At 34.0% G+C, this 20,347-nt stretch overlaps 2 protein-coding genes, 1 long non-coding RNA gene and 1 pseudogene across 5 annotated transcripts; all 4 read left to right on the top strand.

The window, feature by feature from the left end:
- The first annotated feature begins 3,955 nt into the window (after positions 1-3,955).
- On the top strand, positions 3,956-9,214 carry LOC123921023 (uncharacterized membrane protein At1g16860-like). 2 transcript variants are annotated; one of them, XM_045973395.1, is made up of 5 exons: positions 3,956-4,304; positions 5,161-6,133; positions 6,388-6,543; positions 8,318-8,529; positions 8,677-9,214. In XM_045973395.1, the coding sequence occupies exons 2-5, from the start codon at positions 5,261-5,263 to the stop codon at positions 8,867-8,869; spliced, it is 1,434 nt and encodes a 477-aa protein (XP_045829351.1). In that variant the 5' UTR covers positions 3,956-4,304; positions 5,161-5,260; the 3' UTR covers positions 8,870-9,214. The 2 variants fall into 2 exon arrangements, with proteins under 2 accessions (XP_045829351.1, XP_045829352.1); XM_045973396.1 differs by having other exon boundaries at positions 4,098-4,302; positions 5,156-6,133.
- A 691-nt stretch (positions 9,215-9,905) lies between these two features.
- On the top strand, positions 9,906-11,886 carry LOC123923051 (annotated as a pseudogene).
- Positions 11,887-15,495: 3,609 nt separating this feature from the next.
- On the top strand, positions 15,496-16,233 carry LOC123923975. Its single transcript, XM_045976728.1, has 2 exons — positions 15,496-15,880; positions 15,993-16,233. Exons 1-2 carry the CDS (start codon positions 15,606-15,608, stop codon positions 16,183-16,185), a joined length of 468 nt encoding a protein of 155 aa, XP_045832684.1. The 5' UTR covers positions 15,496-15,605; the 3' UTR covers positions 16,186-16,233.
- A 2,298-nt stretch (positions 16,234-18,531) lies between these two features.
- LOC123924732 lies at positions 18,532-19,946 on the top strand. 2 transcript variants are annotated; one of them, XR_006814832.1, is made up of 4 exons: positions 18,532-18,772; positions 18,882-19,108; positions 19,195-19,277; positions 19,683-19,946. It is a non-coding gene; the product is annotated as an uncharacterized LOC123924732 (long non-coding RNA). The 2 variants fall into 2 exon arrangements; XR_006814831.1 differs by having other exon boundaries at positions 18,533-18,768; positions 19,683-19,945.
- Positions 19,947-20,347: the final 401 nt, after the last annotated feature.

Here is a 20,347-nt window from a genome sequence, read left to right as displayed (position 1 = left end):
ATGGAAAGTGTTTCATGTATGAATTAAGCAAAAATTATATTAATCGGTCTCATGAATGTAGCTCAAATTTTAATTATCAGAGATATTATTGGAGTGGTCGGGGTTCGAACTCCGGATTCCACGTTTAAATATAAGAGTCTAGCCACTATACTACATAACCAAAAAAATATTATATTGATTACTTTTTATTTACAGATGGTAACACGGGTCATGGATTAATCTACGAATTCTCACTGTTTCAAAAAAAATTATAATTCATTTGATTTAAAAAGTTCATATTTAATTTTTTTTCATTTTAAATTTTTTTATAATATTGTAGAAAAATATTTTAAACATATCTGAAAAAATTATCTAAAAATTTAGAAGTTTAAGGATAATTGAGCGAATTTTAAAATTTAGAAAAATAGTAAGAATTAAAATTGTCTGCATAAAATTTGGTTTAAACGTAATACATGTCACGTTTTTATAAAACTAAAAATAAAATTTGACAATATTTTAAGAACTAAAAAATTATTTAACCTCTTATAAAAAAAATAAAATTTAACCGATAATCTGTATTTGCAACTATTTTAGCAAGAATTTCAATGTCATTTTAAAGTATATAAGTAAAGAAATGGACATTTTAAAAAGAGGATTGGAAGCAACCGCAAATTAATACAAACACGCACTAAAAAGCACTAAAAATGTGTGGAATGGTAGAGAATTAAGAACAACTACATAAGTGAGGTTGCACCACACCTTAACTCAAAAAAAAAAAAATAAGACATTAGGTTTATGAATCATCTCACTTATAAAATTCTCAACTTTCGTTTTTCTAAGTAATATGAGACTTTAACTTACCTCACACTTGTCATAACATTAAGGACAAGGAGGAGTATTAATCATGATTTTAAATTATTATTTTTGGAATAAACAGTGTATCTTATGTGCACAACTGCAGACTCTTCCTAAGAGTTTTAAATCTGAAGCTACCCAACCCAGATAATTATAAATTACTTTTTTTATCTACATTAACTCATAAGACTATGTTTGGATTGGTGGTATATGGTAGAATTGAATGAAATGAAATGAAATGGAAAGGTAAATAATAGAATTTCATTGTTTGGATTTCCAAAAAGCTACTAGAATGGAATAGAACCCGATGGAACCAATTCCATTCTAAACCACTCAATCCTTCAATTTTTCATTCCCCCCGATTTGAGGTGTATCCAATAAAATGGAATTTCAGATTTTTTATATTACTCTTTTACCCTTATTTTACTTGTCTCTTCCTCTTCTCAAATACACATAAATCACACGTGAAACTCTCTACCTCTTCTTCTTCTCAAAACTCTCTACCTCACCTCTCCAATGGTACCGAATTATGTTACTCAAAATCCAAAAGATCCGATTATGAATTAAGAATTATGCTATGATTGTTATAATCCGAATTTGTTATTTGACTATTTAAAATTAAGATATCATGTTTGATGCTCATGTTAATGTGCATTGTTTAGGTGATTAGAGTGTGTTTTTTAATCACCGGTTAATCAATAAGAATTAATATGTATTTGTTTGTGTTTACCGGTTGACAATTCGGTGATGCTATTAGTTATGCACTTTGAGTCATTTGGTAATTCAATGAAATATTACTGTTGCAGGATATTGGCATTGAGAATCTATCATTTGAATTACTTTGCCTATGCACTAGTGTGTTAAAGTTTGAGTGAATTGGAGTTATCGCTTATAGTTTAATGTTTTGAAATAAAGGTAAAATTGGAATAAAAATATTATAATTTATTTCATTCCGTTCACTTCTCAAACGATGGAGTGGTAATTTTGTTCCATTCCGTTATTGAATATCCAAACGATGGAACAAAATTTGTGTTCTATTCCGTTCCGCTCCACTCCATTCCATTATATTTCATTTTGCTCCATTCCGTTATGTATCATCAATCCAAACATAGCCTAAGAGCATCCCCAATAGAGGTATTAAAGAGAGTTTCATGGACTAATGATCCATACGTTATTCCTTTTTATCATTGGAGTTTCATGACACAACATGGAGAATATCAAAATTGATGATACGTTACATTATTTAAAGTATCGTATCATCAATTTAATATTATCTTTTTGATTTAGGCAAAGTTATATATATATATATATATAAGGGAGTAATTGTTAATAATATATGATACACAAAGTGGTATCACTGCTGGAGCAAAATATGTATGAGTTGCATAAGTATTACATGACATTAATCACATTATAGAGAGCATAATAATATATGATACTCTAACAAATTGTAGCTACAACTGCTTTAGAGCATCTTAAATGGTTGTATCATTTTGGGTATCATACATTACTAATAAATGGACTTTATAATGTCATGTAATACTTATGCAATTGATGCATATTTTACTCTAATGGTGATACTACTTACTTTAGATATCATACATTATTAACAAGTTGGTTCTATCTATATTTATTTATTTAACTTAAATTGATGATACAGTTCCTTAAGGTACCGTATAATCAATTTTAATATCTTATATGTCACGTCATAGAACTCTAATGATAAAAAAAGGCTTAAATGCAGTTTTGTCACCCCTGTTTTGATTAAATCAGAATTTTACCCCCTGTTTTAGTGGATTCCCCTTAATCTAAGACAAAAAAAAATAACATTTTCAATAAAATAAAGGTTATATATATATATATATATATATATATATATATATATATATATATATATATATATATATATATATATATATATATATATATTTGTGGGGTTAAGTGGTTAACTTAGCATCGACCCTTCATTTTGTCCATTTATAAAGGTGCCTTTTCTGTTAGATGAGATATTTCTTCTTTTAGGATTAGGATTAATTAACTTAATTAAATAAATAATTCACAAAAATGAGTGATCCTAATTAATAACAAATTTTATTTATTATTATTGTTACTATTATTTCACAATAAAGGTAAACTCTTTTTTGGTGGTGACAATGACAATAAAGGTAAACTAAATCAAAAGGAAAAATGTATGTAAATAAATAAATAAAGAAGAAAGGAATTCGTTGAGGGTCGTTATTATTGCCTATTAAGATGAATGAATGAATGAAAGGATTGGAATATATAAACAGAAAAAGAAAGTATTAGTAGGTGTTTAACTAATTAATTGAGTAAAACACCAAATCTTTAACTTCTTGGTGACCTTGATCAGCTTCACTTCTTGGTACCACGCTTAGATAGGTAATATTAATTTTAGGGTCATCCTAAGGGGCATTAGTTAAACATACTAAAAAAGGAAACAAATGATAAAGTTAATGACGAGAGAGAATAACTTTTCACATCATTAAAACATTGAATGCACAATTTACGAAATAAAATTTATATATTTGTATCCTTAACTAGTGTCCGAGGCACTGTTTAGCATTTTCCTTAATTTTAAAATAAGACACAGATCAATTTTGTAAATAAGTCAAATTAGGAAAATCAAAACTATAGATACCAAATTCATTATAAATTTTAGTAAAAAAAATTCATTATAAATTATTATTTTTATGAATCAATTAATTATAACTTGGTAAAATATAGAGATTTAACTCATAATAAATAGTTAAAGACAAAGATAAATTTGTTTGGTCGATTTAAGTAGTAAGCTAAAGGTTAGACTTAGCGTTGAGGGATAATTATCTTATTTGATTGTAGAAAGTGACTCAAAGGTTCTCATAAACATGGTCACAAACAAGTGCAATAGTAAATGATATTTACAAAGTTTTTATCATCGTTAGTGATGACTAATATTCGTTGAAAATCTGTGAGGTCAGAAATTGAACCCGTGACCACATGTTTAATGAGATCAAAATTCTTACTACTTGGATCAATTTATTGGCGGTAAGATGACCTAGTTTTTTATAATGATATTATTATTTTGCAAATAAATTATATGTTGCTTGGTTTGGTGGTTTTTGCTGGACGAGACAACCTACCAGTTGTTGCATTGCAGCACCTGTTTTTTTTTTTAAGAGAGAGAGAGAGAGAGAGAGAGAAAGAGAGAGAGAGATTTTTTTAACTTTTATAGAAGTGGTTATTTTGCTTTGTGTGAGAGAGAGATATATAGAGAGAGAGAGAGAAAGAGAAAGAGGTGAAGTCTCAACTCAACTCAACTCAACTGTGAAGAAGAAGAAGAAGAAGAAGCAGTGCTAGTGATAGAGAGAGAAACATACACACAGACACAGACACACACACACACAAACAATGGGATCTCAGACTCACCAACACCATCACTCTTTTTGATTCTCTTCTTCAATCTTCTTCAGGTACCAACAACTCAACATTTTCAGATTATTTATTACCCATTTTCATAAAGTTTCTTCATTTTCCCACAGATCTTCTTCTTCTTCTTCTTCTTCTCTCATTATTGCATTTATACTCCAAACCCATTTCCAAAAATCGTTTCTTTTTCATCTCTTAATTTGCTTATGTTTATCAAATTATGTCCTTGTTTTCTACATTGTAATTTCTACTAATATACTTTGATTTTTATAAATTCAACTCAATGATGATATATGAATGGATCTCTGAACATGTTTGTATTTTGAGGAAGATCCATCACTTCAAAAATTCTTTTTCCTTTAGATCTACTAACCATATCCTAAATTTCCCATTTGGATGGTTAAACATCCCTTTCTTTCATTTTCCTTTTTCTTCATTTTCACTTTACCATCGTTTTAGGGGTTTCTTTAAACACACTAAATCATATAAACTACTGTTTTTGTTTTTATCTTTATGTTTCCTATGAATTCCACTTATGTTATTTATGGATTTCTGTTCTAACTTCTATTCTAATTTATTTATATATATTCCTGTTTGTATTTTTGTGTGTCACTATATTGAATCAAAATTAAATAATCAAGCAACTCTTTCATGTACCACAAAATCAAGCATTGTGATTCTCATGATTTTATTTGTGGTTTTAATCTGAATTTTTTAGTTGAATGTGATTCATCTTAGTTATTGTCTAAGGCAAAAGAATATGACTTTACTTCACAAGGTTTTCAATGAGAAAGAGGAATTGGATACTTGTAACGCTTTCTCTTGAGTTGAAATGTAGTATCTAGCTGTTAATCAAAGTCTCGAAATATGGCTAAATTTTCTATTTTATACTTTTTTCAGTTACATTGTTCTGCAGCATTACTTTGAGTACTGCATCAGCGAACTAGTACGGTTTCTTATTTATTCAGTTGATTCTTTTGAGCTGATTTGAAAAGACGCGATGGGTTCCAGATTCCCATCTCATCAGCTCAGCAATGGCCTGTATGTATCAGGCCGTCCTGAGCAACCGAAAGAAAAGACTCCGACAATGAGCTCAGTTGCCATGCCCTATACCGGCGGTGACATCAAGAAGTCAGGAGAATTAGGGAAAATGTTTGATATCCCTATGGATGGCTCTAAATCTAGAAAATCTGGTCCATTAAATAATGCTCCTTCAAGGACTGGATCATTCGGAGGAGTTGCTTCACACTCCGGACCTATTATGCAAAATGCGGCTGCTCGTTCTGCTTATGTCACATCAGGTAATCTATCTGCTGGCATGTCTGCTTCAGCCTCAATGAAAAGAACGAACTCTGGTCCGTTGAATAAGCACGGGGAACCAGTCAAGAAGTCGTCTGGTCCTCAATCAGGTGGAGGTACACGCCAAAACTCGGGTCCAATACCTCCAGTTCTTCCAACAACTGGTCTGATTACATCTGGCCCACTGAATTCATCTGGGGCTCCAAGGAAGGTATCTGGCCCGTTAGAGTCTTTAGGGTCAATGAAATCACATAGTTCTGCTGTAGTTCATAACCCAGCTGTGACTACTCTCAGTGTGGATGATGAATATTCCTTCAAGAAGAACTTCCCTAAGCCAATATTGTGGTCTGTGATTCTGATTTTTGTTATGGGATTCATTGCCGGTGGTTTTATTCTCGGAGCTGTCCGCAATGCCATACTCCTGATAGTTGTTGTAATTCTTTTTGGTACTGTTGCGGCATTATTCACTTGGAATAGTTGTCGTGGAAGGAAAGCTATTGTTGGTTTCATTTCTCAATATCCAGATGCAGAGCTTAGAACTGCCAAGAATGGGCAATTTGTGAAGGTTTCTGGGGTATGTAATTTAATTTTGACGTATACATGTATACTACAATTAATTAAAATGTAGAAATAGAAAAAGCACAGTCCACAGACACAAACACATCCACCACTTACCACACATTGTTTGACTATTCATTTTTCTCATCCATCCATTAATTAGTTGATCTAGTGTTTTTAATGAAACAGATATCAATTACTTGACTAGTTTTTATTTTTAAATATGCATGATTGATGGAACAAAACATTGATATATTGTAACTTTTGAAGGTGGTTACCTGCGGTAATGTTCCATTAGAGTCCTCCTTTCAAAAAGTTCCAAGATGTGTATATACGTCCACAAGTTTGTATGAATATAGAGGATGGGATTCAAAAGCTGCTAATCCAAAACATCGCCGTTTTACCTGGGGACTTCGTTCGACTGAGGTAAGCAATGACAATCCGTTCAATCTTTTCTTTTAAAACTGTCAATTAGTTTTTAATTTGATAAAATATTGGGACTTCTTGAAATACTTTGGCTATTGAGGTGAATTATATATTTTGCTTTTTGATTGATGTACTTTGGTCATGTAAATTGTTGAGAAGTAAACAGAAGAGAGGCATGTAATGAACGGTGTAAACGAATACCGAATATAATATCAGTTTGATAATAAATACAAGAATCTTAATTTCACCAATTACATAACAATATGGGACTAAACACACCCCTTTTCACCCAACACCACGAAGGTGCTGGGGGATGCAATGAAGGCAACCCAAATGCCACAATTACGCGGCTAGGGGCAAACCGAACAATGAGAAAAGGTTTACAAGTGTGTTTTCTCAGTTGACACGATTCACAAGGTAGATTAGACAATTTGAGGAGGCTCAACACCATTCTCTGTAGTCTTAAAAGACAGAATGACACCATTCTGCATGTGTAGTGAGAGAGGAATTCATGAAAGAGGAGCAATGACGTCAATCTCAGATTGCGAATATATAGCGGGTTGTTCGAGTTCCACTACGCAGCAGTGCTATAGTGTCTTCATAGCTGCCATCTAACAACACTTTGTACTAAATTGCGTATCGCGGATTAATAGTGATTTGTTCAACTTCCGCTACGCTGTAGTGCTGCTATTTACCAACATTGTGACAGCAAACATCAGAATGATTGGAGAGCTTGTAGAAGCCATGATACTAAAATCTGGCACCAATTATTAGCCTTGTATAAGAAACAGTGTTAAAACCAAATTCATTGCAGTGAAACTTATAAATGGTCAAGATTCCCATCTCATCAACTTTTACTATCTATAAGTTGCATTAAAACTAAGATTTCCTGGATGAATAAGAACCTTTACGATTGGTGTAGATTAGAAGAAACTTAGTCCTCAATGAAACTCTGCCCGTTCAGCGAATTTTTCTGCACACAATGAAGAAAAAATGAGTTTCTTATTCAAATTGACAATATGCATACAACCAACTTCTAACCCGACACAAACAACAATGTTCAAATTAGAGCTTGAAAAGGATGCAGAGTAGTCACCTAGTGACTGATGAACCATCTTTTCCAATTGGTTCTCCAACACGAGTGGGATTAGATGCTACGACTCCTAGGATTGCTGAGGAATCAACGTTGCTAGCACTTCAGAACTTTACCTATGTTTTGTTTCAACCTTATTCACATAGAAATAAAACTATTAATATTTAATAATGCAAACACATTATTGCTCCAGTTTATAAACTATTAATATAGTTATGAAATATTGTTTATGATCATTATTTTCTTCCAGTTTTGGTTTCTTGGACCTTGTTACATCATAACACCGTCTATCTTATTATATCTATCAGACGGAGAAAGCTCTGTTATGATTACTATTTCTCTCTTGTTTCCATTTGAAAGAAATTTATAAACTGATCAAAAAAGATATATTTTTGTCACCTTCTGATACTGAATGCGCAGCTTTCTTTCTATTGTTTGTGCAATTTGCTGAGGATTTCTTATGGTGGCTATCAAGAATATTCCTTTATTATGTATCACATCTTTATATATCATGTTATGCTAGTATTATATTTGTTTGTTTATGGAAGTTTTGGATTCAAATCCTGTTTAATGTGGAATTGAAATGCCTGTATCAGGATGCAAATTGTATATTTTGGGGACTTTGCATGTTAAATGTTAATATATGAAACTTATAGCTCCTTAATATTTTATTCAATGCAGAGGCATGTGGTGGACTTTTACATCTCTGATTTCCAATCTGGTTTGAGAGCATTGGTCAAAACAGGCTTTGGTGCAAGGGTGACTCCTTATGTTGATGATTCCGTTGTAATTGATGTTAATCCAGAGAATAAAGACATGTCCCCTGATTTCCTTCGATGGTTGGGGCAAAGAAACCTTTCAAGCGATGATCGTGTTATGCAGTTAAAAGAAGGGTAAAGTATTTTATCTTGTTTAAGAATAAAAGTTCAAGATACCATTAGTAAATAGAAACATTAGTATCATGCATCTTCGTATAGCAAAAAAGCATGGAGAAGACGAAGTTCTTTCTTATGAAAGTGTTGGCAATGATGTTTTTGTAGGTACATAAAAGAAGGTAGCACTGTTAGCGTAATGGGGGTTGTTCATAGAAATGACAATGTGCTTATGATTGTGCCTCCGCCTGAGCCATTGACGACGGGATGTCAATGGGCGAAATGTATTTTTCCAGCTAGCCTTGAGGGTATTGTTTTGAGATGTGAAGATACATCAAAGATTGATGTGATTCCAGTGTAGTTATGTTCTTCTTATCCCCGGAGTGAGTGAATGAGTGAGTCTCTTTAGGTACTATTCTTCTTTGGGAAAACAAATTGATGGGGTGGTTGGTGGTTGGTGGTTGTTGATGTTGTTGTTGTTGTTGTGTTTTGTAAGCATATATGTGTTGTTGGTAAGTCAGTGTGAATGTGATGATGATCTTGTTACCATTTATTTCCTTCCTTCCTTCCTTCCTTCCTTCCTTTTGGTTGGTTCATACTCAACTTCCTTAGTTTGTTGTATAGCTAATGACAATTCTTATTCGTTTATTTTTCTTTTTAAGAATTTCAAACTTTTTGAATGGATATGATATGATGATTTCTTATAGTGACAAGTAAGTAATGTATATTCATTTGAACTTGCTGTGTTGATCTGTTAATGGAAGAATATATATATATATCATCCACCAAATATCATTATTTTGTAGCATCATCTGAACCAATGATTTTTCTGGTTATCTTGTTAATACATTTGTTTATTGGTGAAGAATCCATTTAATATTTGGCTTTGCCATGTATTTTCCTCTCTTCAAAAGTGAATGGAAAAATGAGTTTACCCTTTTCTGGATTATATCAAAAGAACTTGATTAATTTATTTTAATTGTTGTAAATATAATACCGCAAATACTAATTTTGTAGTTATTTTATAATATTAATAATCTAAAACCCATTAGAAGATTTAAGCAAGTTTTTTACGACACTATAAAATAAACACTAGTTGATTCTGTTGAGCATAAACTCTTACTGCCACCGTCAGTCAGGTATTCCATTCATTCACTGCGGACTTTGTTGTTTATTGAAGAGGATGTTGTTACGATTATTACCTTTTATTTTGGAAGGCCTCACATTGTTTTTTGTTTGACAACATTGTATTGTATGTAGACTAACTATTCTTTAAAAAATATAACTCATACATACATACATTCATTGACAATGATAATTCATTCCACTGTTTTGTTATGAACGATTTGATTGTGCCTTCAAAAGCATGCACAGTCTCCCTCAATGGAAAGTTGAAAATGCCCGATAAAGTCAGACAAGTGAAGTCAGAACCTGTTCAAATTTCGCTCAACGATTGTTTGGAATGCAGGTTACTCACTCGTCCCTCCACTTCAAATTGATGTCAAAGACTTAATCGGGAGGACCTATGAGTGTCCTATTAGTTGTCCTTGTATCCAAGTTCATACATAGCTTTGTTCTTGCATCAATTAGGCCCTGCTAGTGAATACCGGGATCGGTCTCCTGGATTAGTAGGTCTTCGGTCGGATATTGAGTTTTCAGAAAGAAAAAAAAAGTCTATGATGTAGTTGATAAGGAAAGACATTGATTGTGTCTGTTTGTCCACAGTCAAGAGCTTCTATTGCAGCCCATTCTCATTTCTCCTCTTCAGGTCACACTTTGCTCTTGCTTGCTCATAAATTTCTTATAAGCTTCTTTGTTGAAAGCACAATGTTTTCAAACTACTGAGATTTCAGGTTTTCAAAAAGCTGACAAGATTTTTCAAATCCTTGGGTGAGTGAGGGTTGTTTTTGATACAAGTTGCAGTAGAGACTTGACCCTGGTCGAATCTTGTGTGGAATTAATCACAAGGTATAGACAAAATCTATTGGTAGATGATGAGAGGAGGAGTAAGTAAAGCCTGCCAATGATTGCATCAGCATGTCCAGGTATGGAAATTCAACTTATCATTGTTTTGAAAATTTGTGTCTTTGAATGCCAAACATGACTTGGCAGCCATGCATTACGATTCAGCAATATAAAACAACACTGTAATGGATTATTAATTACTTAAGGTATTAGGTTATCAACAAATACATGTCTAAGGGTTATATTTGACATGTGTTTGAACTTTGATGAAGGTATAAAGATATATTGGGTGATACACATATTATTCTGAATTTAGAACTAGGAAATTAAAAAAGGAATTCAGGATATTGTATTTACTGCCTGCAATGTATGCTTTTCACAGACATGGCTAACTCCTCATTTCTATATGCAGGTTTGATCTGCTATGCTGAAAAGAGTCATCATGGATATGTTCTTCTACCTTACTTTTCATCGGTGAAGAGTCCCCAACAAACAATGGGAAGTATCATAAATAAAGCGCTATCTATGCCAAGAGATGGAACTCAGGTTTGATTTATTGATGATAGTATCTATCTTACAACCTATGTTAGATTTGGAATGCTGCAATTCCTAGACTAGAGTGATACTATACAGTATGCTTGAGTAATTGTTTCAACAGGCCAGAAGAAGTATACCATGTCACTACTGTGATATTGCCTTGTTTGTTATGATAAAAAGCTGGAAGCTTCTAGGGATGACTTTGTTTTCCAATTAGAGTTTCATTTTGATGAAGTTAACATGATTTCAGAGGTATTGACAACTGTCGAGATTTTGGAATTGATTTCATGCATACATTAATTTTTATTGAACTCTTTTACTTTTACTTGATGATGTGTATATTAAGTAAGTCATGCATGTTTGGGTTCAATCTTTGTTTCAGTCAAAAGAAACTTATTACAATTGCTTCCTTTGCTTAAGTTCTTGTGATTGTCAAAGTGAAACAACGATGTTCTCGTGCACTGAGGTGCTTGCAGACTATCTAATACTAATACTAATACTAATACTAATGATGAAGGAAGGACGCTTGTATGGGGTCCGTGGAAGTTCTGGCTGTTACGCAGAAACAATATGCTGCTAGCTAAAGCACTCTTTGGAAGACATATTATTGACGGCCCTTTGAACTTTAGAAACATTAAAAATTCAGATTATCAACAAGTTAACCTGGAGGCAAGTCAAGTTCTTACATAATTGGTGAGGTGTTGAAACAGAAATATAATAAGAGTGAGTGAAAGTGAAAGGAATGGATAAAAAGGAAGGAAGAAGGAGCTCAAGAACGTAATCTAAAAATTTGGCCAAGTTTTTGCACTAAACTAATAGATAGATGGTAAAACAAAATTGTTTATAACCAATTTGTCAAGCATACAATTTCTCTGAAATGGTCTAGCAAAATTTCATGTGCATATTTTGTTTATGCTCCATGTCAAATTTCATGGTGAGAAAGGACAATTTAGCACATGAGAGATGCTAGTGAACCTCAGTTCTTGATTTTGAATCAAGGTTCCTCTGTGATCACAGACAGTATTCTCTATTGGGAAATTTAAACAAACATGTATGTATCCAATGATGCATTTACTTTTGAAGTTATGCATGGTAACTACAACAACGACTGAAAGTAGTTTATCTACAATGAATTCTGATGACATACATACATACATACATACATACATACATACATACATACATACTAGTACATACATACATACATACATACATACATACATACATACATACATACATACATACATACATACATACATACATACATACATACATACATACATACATACATACATACATACATACATACATACATACATACATACATACATACATACATGTATGTTAAAGGCCTTGGTTAGATTAGATATCCTCTTTTAGTTTACTGTTATGATGACAGTTAGTATGTTGTTAGAATTTCAGTATGTTAAGCTCATAGTAGTAGTTTAATTAGAGCTTCCCTTTTCATAACTAGTCAGTCAGTCCCATGAATCATCATAATCATGATTAAAATAAAGTAAAGCTTGTATGACATGACATGTGTGCCTTCCTTCATTCATTCATGTTGTGAATTCTTCTTAAAATCACACCAATGAAAGAACTTGATGTGTGGAGCAAATCGAATAAGCAATCAAAACGTGGAAATAGCAATAATAATCACGAACAAAAGATAAGTAATAAAACTGTAAAGAACACGAAGCAAATTGTTTACCCAGTTCGGTTATAACAACCTAGTCTGGGGGAGAGAGACTCTCCGTTCCACTATCGATGAAAAGCTTGATTACAAAGATTCAATACAAGAGTTGCAAGAATTTAGAGTTTTCCTAAATTCTACCCTTTTCCCGAATCTCTTCCCGTGACCAAGAGATTCAATCAATAAGTGTTTACAAGGTGATGAATCAATCCCCAACCCTAGAGTATGCCCAAGAGAAGTTCTCTAATAAACCCTAGTCTTTTGTTGGCTTTAGAAACCCTAAAATCACCTTAAAAATCAGAAAAAACGCATTGCCTATAAATAGGCTCGCGCAGGCTGCGCCTCGCGCAAACCTCACTGCGCCTCGCGCAGGAGGCAGTGGCTAAAGCTCCACCTGCATATCACAGCTGCGCCTCGCGCAGAATATCCTGCGCCTCGCGCAGGAGGCAGCAGCTTAACTTGTTTTTTTCTGATCATAATTCCAAGGCAATTACAACAATTCTCCACCTTGCCTTTAAATTGATGGTGATGCCAACTTCCCACCAACCATCATGTTGCTCTCTCCACTTGTTTACACCACACCCTCTTCGGCCCCCGGAGTCTACCTCTCCGTGCTCCCGAAAAATGCTTGCCTCCAATTGCCCTTGGATTTTTAGGACAATACACAAGCTAAACCATACCCTCTTCAAACCCCGGATTGTAGCTTTCCGTACTCTTGAAGATATGCTTGCCTCCAACCAACCTTGGAATTTTTAGGTGGTTTCACAAGCTGCAACCTCAAACTCTCCTTGTGTCCAACTACCTCCAGCAGTCTAACAAGTTACCAAGCTTGATCACCGTTGCTTCCACACAAGGTCTCCATAGCAATACCACTTTGGTATACCTCCACCTCAAACCGAGATTCCTCCACCAAAGCCTTAAACCGGTATATCCACTATGTCTTCCACCTTGTAACTGAGTATTCTTACCACCGCCTCTCCAGGCTGATGTTGAGTATTCTTCCACCGCCTCTCCAGGCCGATGTTGAGTATTCTTCCACCGCCTCTCCAGGCCGATCAGCAAGCTATGAGTGTCAACTGGTGACTATGAGTGCTCCCGCACTCTCATAGCCTTCCTCCTCATCAACGGCAACATGAGCTGACGAACTACCGCTGCCCCTTCTCTGAGGACAGTCCTTCTTGAAGTGACCCGGATCCTGACAATGGAAGCATTTGAACCTGCCACCATTATCACCTTTTGGCCTAGACTTGGACCCATATTTCTTCCCCTTTCCTCTACCTTCGATCTCACTTCTATCCCTCGTCACATTCAGCCCTTCCGCACTATCATCAACCCTCAAGTCTCTCAACTTTGTCAACTCCTTGGTCCTCAAAGCTGATTGAACTTCATCCAAGGTGATAGTACCTTCTTTGCCATAAAGCAATGCATCCTTGAGATTTTCAAGTGACTTGGGTAAAGCACATAACAGATGAAAGGCCTTGTCCTCGTCTTCCAAATTCACGTCAATGTTCGCCAAGTCGTCAATGATCTTGTTGAACTCCGAAAGTTGCTCCACCACAGGCTTGTTCTCCACCATTCGAAAGAAAAACAACCGTTCTTTCAAACACTGCTTATGTGCCAAAGACTTCGTCATATACAACGCATCCAGCTTGGTCCACATAGCCGCCGCAGTTTTTTCTTTAGCTACTTCCCTCAACACATTATCCGCGAGGCACAAGATAATGACACTCAAAGCCTTATCATTCATCTCGCTCTTTTCTGCGTTCGAGAGAGTATTTGGCATATTCGATATGCCCAACAATGCTTCAACACACTTTTGTTGTGTTAATATTGCCCGTACCTTCACCTTCCATAAACCGAAGTCATTTTTACCGGTGAACTTCTCAATCTCCCACTTAGAACCCATGATACTTAATTCGTTTGATCCTTTGCCCCACGGTGGGCGCCAATTGTTGTGAATTCTTCTTAAAATCACACCAATGAAAGAACTTGATGTGTGGAGCAAATCGAATAAGCAATCAAAACGTGGAAATAGCAATAATAATCACGAACAAAAGATAAGTAATAAAACTGTAAAGAACACGAAGCAAATTGTTTACCCAGTTCGGTTATAACAACCTAGTCTGGGGGAGAGAGACTCTCCGTTCCACTATCGATGAAAAGCTTGATTACAAAGATTCAATACAAGAGTTGCAAGAATTTAGAGTTTTTCCTAAATTCTACCCTTTTCCCGAATCTCTTCCCGTGACCAAGAGATTCAATCAATAAGTGTTTACAAGGTGATGAATCAATCCCCAACCCTAGAGTATGCCCAAGAGAAGTTCTCTAATAAACCCTAGTCTTTTGTTGGCTTTAGAAACCCTAAAATCACCTTAAAAATCAGAAAAAACGCATTGCCTATAAATAGGCTCGCGCAGGCTGCGCCTCGCGCAAACCTCACTGCGCCTCGCGCAGGAGGCAGTGGCTAAAGCTCCACCTGCATATCACAGCTGCGCCTCGCGCAGAATATCCTGCGCCTCGCGCAGGAGGCAGCAGCTTAACTTGTTTTTTTCTGATCATAATTCCAAGGCAATTACAACAATTCATTCCTTTAATATATGTAATTAAAAAATGGCGGTTCCAAGCTGATTCATCATCATCATCATCTATTCTTATAATATCTATCTATCTATCTATAATAATAAAGTTTATAGAAGATATATAAATGATGAAGTGAAACGTGTTGTTTTATAAACACTAAAGAAGGGTGAGTAAGTAATACGGAAAGGACACGTGTGGTGCAAGTGGTGACTAACGTGTCCAAAAAACATCACCCTACTTAACAACATATCTATCTATCAATGGTTTGAAACAAACAAATGAAGAATGTGATAGATAACAATTAGAATCAATTATACGCTCTATGGATAAAAAGTGGGGTGCAAGTGTTGTGGTTTTGGTTTTGTTGAGCTTCTCTTCTATTATTATTTTTGTTGGCAATGCCAATGGAGCCAGTAATACAGTTGATGATGGAGGAGAGCAGAGCAAGAAATCGGCTATGTGGGTGTGGCAGAGACTGAGAAGTGCATATTCCATGTATTATTCATCAATATTCCCAACAACTATTGGACAATATTGGCACATGGTTAAGACCATTGTGAATCACACTTATGCCTATTTCTTTCCTCCAAATATAGAGTAAGTTGTTACCTTTATATATACTTAGTTTTATTTTACCTACTAAAAAATCAATTAGCAACTAACAAAATAATGTATGTATGTATGTATGATTAATTTTGTTTATATATAGTTTTAGAAGAGGAGATGAGGCTGAATTAGCAGTGGCAAGTAACAATGGAGCAGGGGAGAAGGTGAAAGAAGCTTTTTCCAAAAGTCTAGGAACAAGCAAAGCTACGTTAGAGGATGCTGCAAAATCAGCAGCAGAGAAGGTCAAGAGGACTTTATCTGATAAGGAAGAAAAGAAACGTCCAAAAGAGCTCTGATTCTATATTAAAACAATGTTTTGTTTTGTTTTGTTTTGTTTTGTTTTGTTTTGTTTTGTTTTGTAGCTAATTAATGTTGTAGTAACTACTAAGAAGTATTAATGTTAGTATATGCATATGAAATGATTATCTTTGTGTAAAGTTTCATGTACGTACCACAATACAAGCTAAGCTAGAAGATCATTCATATAAGCTTGAATTGAATGATCAATGAGGTGAGGTGTAAACACATGAATTTCAGTTTTGGATGTTAAATTTAATTTCACAACTCCAGTTATATATAATATAATTAAGCGATTTACTAAGTCAAGGATGGGATGACTGAAATGAATTGGTGGAAACACCAAAAATCATATTTCTAATTAAGTCATTTAACTCAAGTGATCAAATGGTTAATGAGTTTCACAAAAAGACAACTTTGGATTATTAGTTTATTTCATTGGATTGGACTCAAGTGGTTGTGGTTGATGAGCTTAAAAAAAAACTCCAGATTAGTAGTTCTTTTTTCCCTAAGGGAGGATTAACACAAAATAAAAAAAAAAAAAAAACATTTTCTTAATTTTCAAGCTTTTTGTTTTTGCAAATCTATGTTTTTTATTTACTTTATAAATTTATATAAGACAAAAGAAATTACTAATATAGCTTTCAGGCATCATGATGGAGTTTATTAGTAATTTTTAAGTTAAACTGAACATGAAAATCGTAAATAATTTTAAAGTTTAGGGTGACCTTGTTTATGGATTTTAAAGCCCAACACTTGTTTTTGCCATCCCTAAACTAAACATGATGATAGCCCATTTTACCAACTTTTCTCACTTTATAGTGGGAGTTTTTTTTTTTCCTTGTTAAAAATTGCTGTTGAAAATAACATTTTACACTAAAAAAAAATTTGGAAAATATTTTCTGAACCTTCTATGCATAGGTAAAAAAATGTTGTCGGAGAGAAGAAATTTTTCTTATAGTGGTTAACTCGTATTTCCTCGTGTCTCATATGTTAGTAAAAATTCTTTTTTTAAGTTGATATATATTTGAGCTTTGGTCATATGAGCTTAACATATTCTCAATCACCAAAATTTGGAATCTTTTAAGAAAAGGGATTTAGTAAGTTAAATTTGTGTCCCAAGATTAAGAATTATTCGATTTAAAAACTGAACTCGAAAACATTTTTTGGTAGTAATTATTTGGTTCACCTGCTCACATATTTTCACATCTAATCTAATAATCATTAATATAGTGTAAAGAAAAAAAAAATATTTAGTTTGACCTATTTCGATTATTAAGATTTTTTTTTGACTAAAAATAAATGATATTCATTCATTCAAACTGATAGAATACATCGATGTAATACAAATTCAAATTTGCTAAAAACAAAAAGGATGAATCTGCAAACAAACTCACAGCATCCATGTTAATAGCATAAAACGGCAAATTACATAAGCCTACATATATGACTATATTGAAGTGTCTGGAATGTCCATGTCCCCAGATCTGCAGCGTTGATGACACAAAAGTCGACATTGGATAAATTTGTACTTGATCGGATCTAATCCTTCAACCTGAAACAAATGAATACCGCACAAAGACGGGAAAACAAAATACACCGCACAGGGACGGCACAACAGAATACACCGCACAAGGACGGGATAACAAATAACACAAAACCAAACAAATATGTGAAAAATCACACTTATTTAATAACGAGAAAGAAAAAACAATTTGGAGGGGTGATTTTAGGTCAAGATTTGACCTGAAATCACCTCTCTTTGATAAACTAAGAAGAAGAAAAAAGGTGACGGCTAGGGTTAGAACCTAGGAGATGAGAGAAAAAGAGATAGGATATTGTAACTATCACAATATGGTATATGTTACATGTTTATACTTGTTACTACATGTGTTGTTGTTACATGTATATATGCTATGCTTCAGTAGTTAGTCGAAACAAAATAATCTTTCTTTTTTTTTTTAAGGAAGGATCGATTATTAAGATTTAAGAAATTATTGTTTAGAGAGTCGCATGTATGTATCTATAACGGTCGATGACAATTTTTTCAGAAACATTAACTCGAAACCCAACCCACTTCCGTCCACATTTTTTGTTGTGATAGTTGGATCCATCCATTGAATGTATTGTTCCTAAATTCCAATTGTTGTGTGTTCTTTAATAATCTTGTTGTATTTATGTCCTCTATGATTAAAAAAGTTGTCTTAAATGCACAATTTTTTTTTTTTTGGTTTTTAAAAAGTGTAAAGCCGTTAATGTAAGTTGTGACTTTGTTTGGCTTATTTATTAAGGTGATAGAAATAAGAAAACTCAGATCAGATCTACAATATGCTTTGTTTGTTATTGGGCCACTTCTAGCTTCTTCCATGTGCGGCAGTAATGTTTATTTTTATACTCTGTCACATATTGTCTTAATTTCTTTGTGTGACTCTCATCACAAGTCAAGAAGAAGAAGAAGAAGAAGATGGTGGAATGAATCAAAGAAGAGCGAGAGCGTACACATTCAGCCAGCGATCGTCACCTATGCATCATCCATGTTATCTCTCCTCACACTCTGTCCTCCTTTCGTAATTCTTTCTACTGTAAGTAAGTCTATTTCTATTCTATTCTATTCGATCTACTACTTCCTCATTCATTCATTCATTCATTCATTCATTCATTCAGATCTAATTAATTCAATGTTGCTTGCTTCCAGATGGTATACAATGACGGCGGCTGGCTGATGGATCACTTCTCAACACTTTCCACTACTTTAACAATAACGCTGGCTTTCTTAATCTACTCTTCTCGCTTGCAAAATTATCATCGCTGTTTATGCTGCTGCTGCATTTCAAGCCGCACTTCACCTTCTTCTTCCCGCTCCAACTGTTTGACATAGGGTATAGAGCTTTCTTCTGGACAGTCCCAGCTCTTTTCAATCATGTAAGAAAGAGTGTTTATTTCTCTGTACATGTTGAAAGTTGTAGAAGATATTAATTAAGTATATCTGCTTCTTTTTTCCCATGCAGTTTCTGCCTTACTTCTACGTGATATTTCTTACGATCCTTCTTTTCGATCGAGCAAAAAGGGACAATGATCGATGCAGAACCAAGTAAGCATTCTGTTTATATCTGTTAGCGATACTTCTTGGACATTTTCGTTTCAGTGTGCATAGACTACCACAGACGATGCTCTTTGTCATATTCCATTCTTACAAACAATTTGCTTTAATTAGGATTCATGACTTTCGGTGCATGTTTGGATTTGGTAGTGAGTTTTGAAAAGTTACGTAGCATTGTGATTTTGTTGAAACTTCAAAGTGTAGTTTTTGCCAAAATCACGGGGCAAACAACCAACGATAACACCAAACTCACCACCAATCTAAACATGCAATGGTCTAATTCCTAAGTTTTGTTTTTCTTATCTAGAGTTGGCCTTCATTCCCAATGTATTATGAAATTTCATCGTTGTGGGTCAGAAGCATTTACATTTAGTTGAAAATTTGCGCTGCATGCAGGTATGGCAAGTACTGGAAACTCTATTGCGACAGGGTACCTTACAGAATCATTCCAGGAATATATATATTGAAGTGTGATCATTGATGATGACTTGCTGGAACTTCCCTTTGGAGCCGAGCCATGTTTACCTTTGTTGTTTAATTACTTCCTCTGATTGGTGTACTTTAGATGTAATTGTAGACTATATATAGCTGTAACTGTAAGAAACAATTCACTAATTATTGAATTCTATTTTGTAAGACATATATAGACTTGGTTCTAGAGCTGTTTATCAATAATGTCAAACTGACTTTCCGGCTGCTTTGATTTTATTTAGAGATTAGAGAAATAATTTTGCTTCTCGTGAGTACGAAATCCAAATCCTCGTATATACATGACCTAGGAATTCAGTTGGTTGCATTAATCCAATCGTGAATTAAGAACAATGATTGAGTAAACCTTCAAGAATATATTACTTTTTTAAAAAGACTTAACATGATACTTTGGCCTTTAATCATGAGAAGACAATCATTGTGAAGATAATATTGCTTCCTTCCTTTGGACTTTTGGTGTAATTATATCCTTGTGTTCCAGTCTTTCAGATTTATTCATTTAACGGAAATGGGTTAAAATTTTCTTGATTATCCTCTCTAATGTTCAAACTTTTGTTTGATAAAATGCATCA

Source organism: Trifolium pratense, linkage group LG4, assembly GCF_020283565.1.
Source record: "Trifolium pratense cultivar HEN17-A07 linkage group LG4, ARS_RC_1.1, whole genome shotgun sequence".
Classification (NCBI taxonomy): domain Eukaryota; kingdom Viridiplantae; phylum Streptophyta; class Magnoliopsida; order Fabales; family Fabaceae; genus Trifolium; species Trifolium pratense.
The sequence above is the reverse complement of the archived record's forward strand: the minus strand, read 5'-3'. Positions and strand labels throughout refer to the sequence as shown.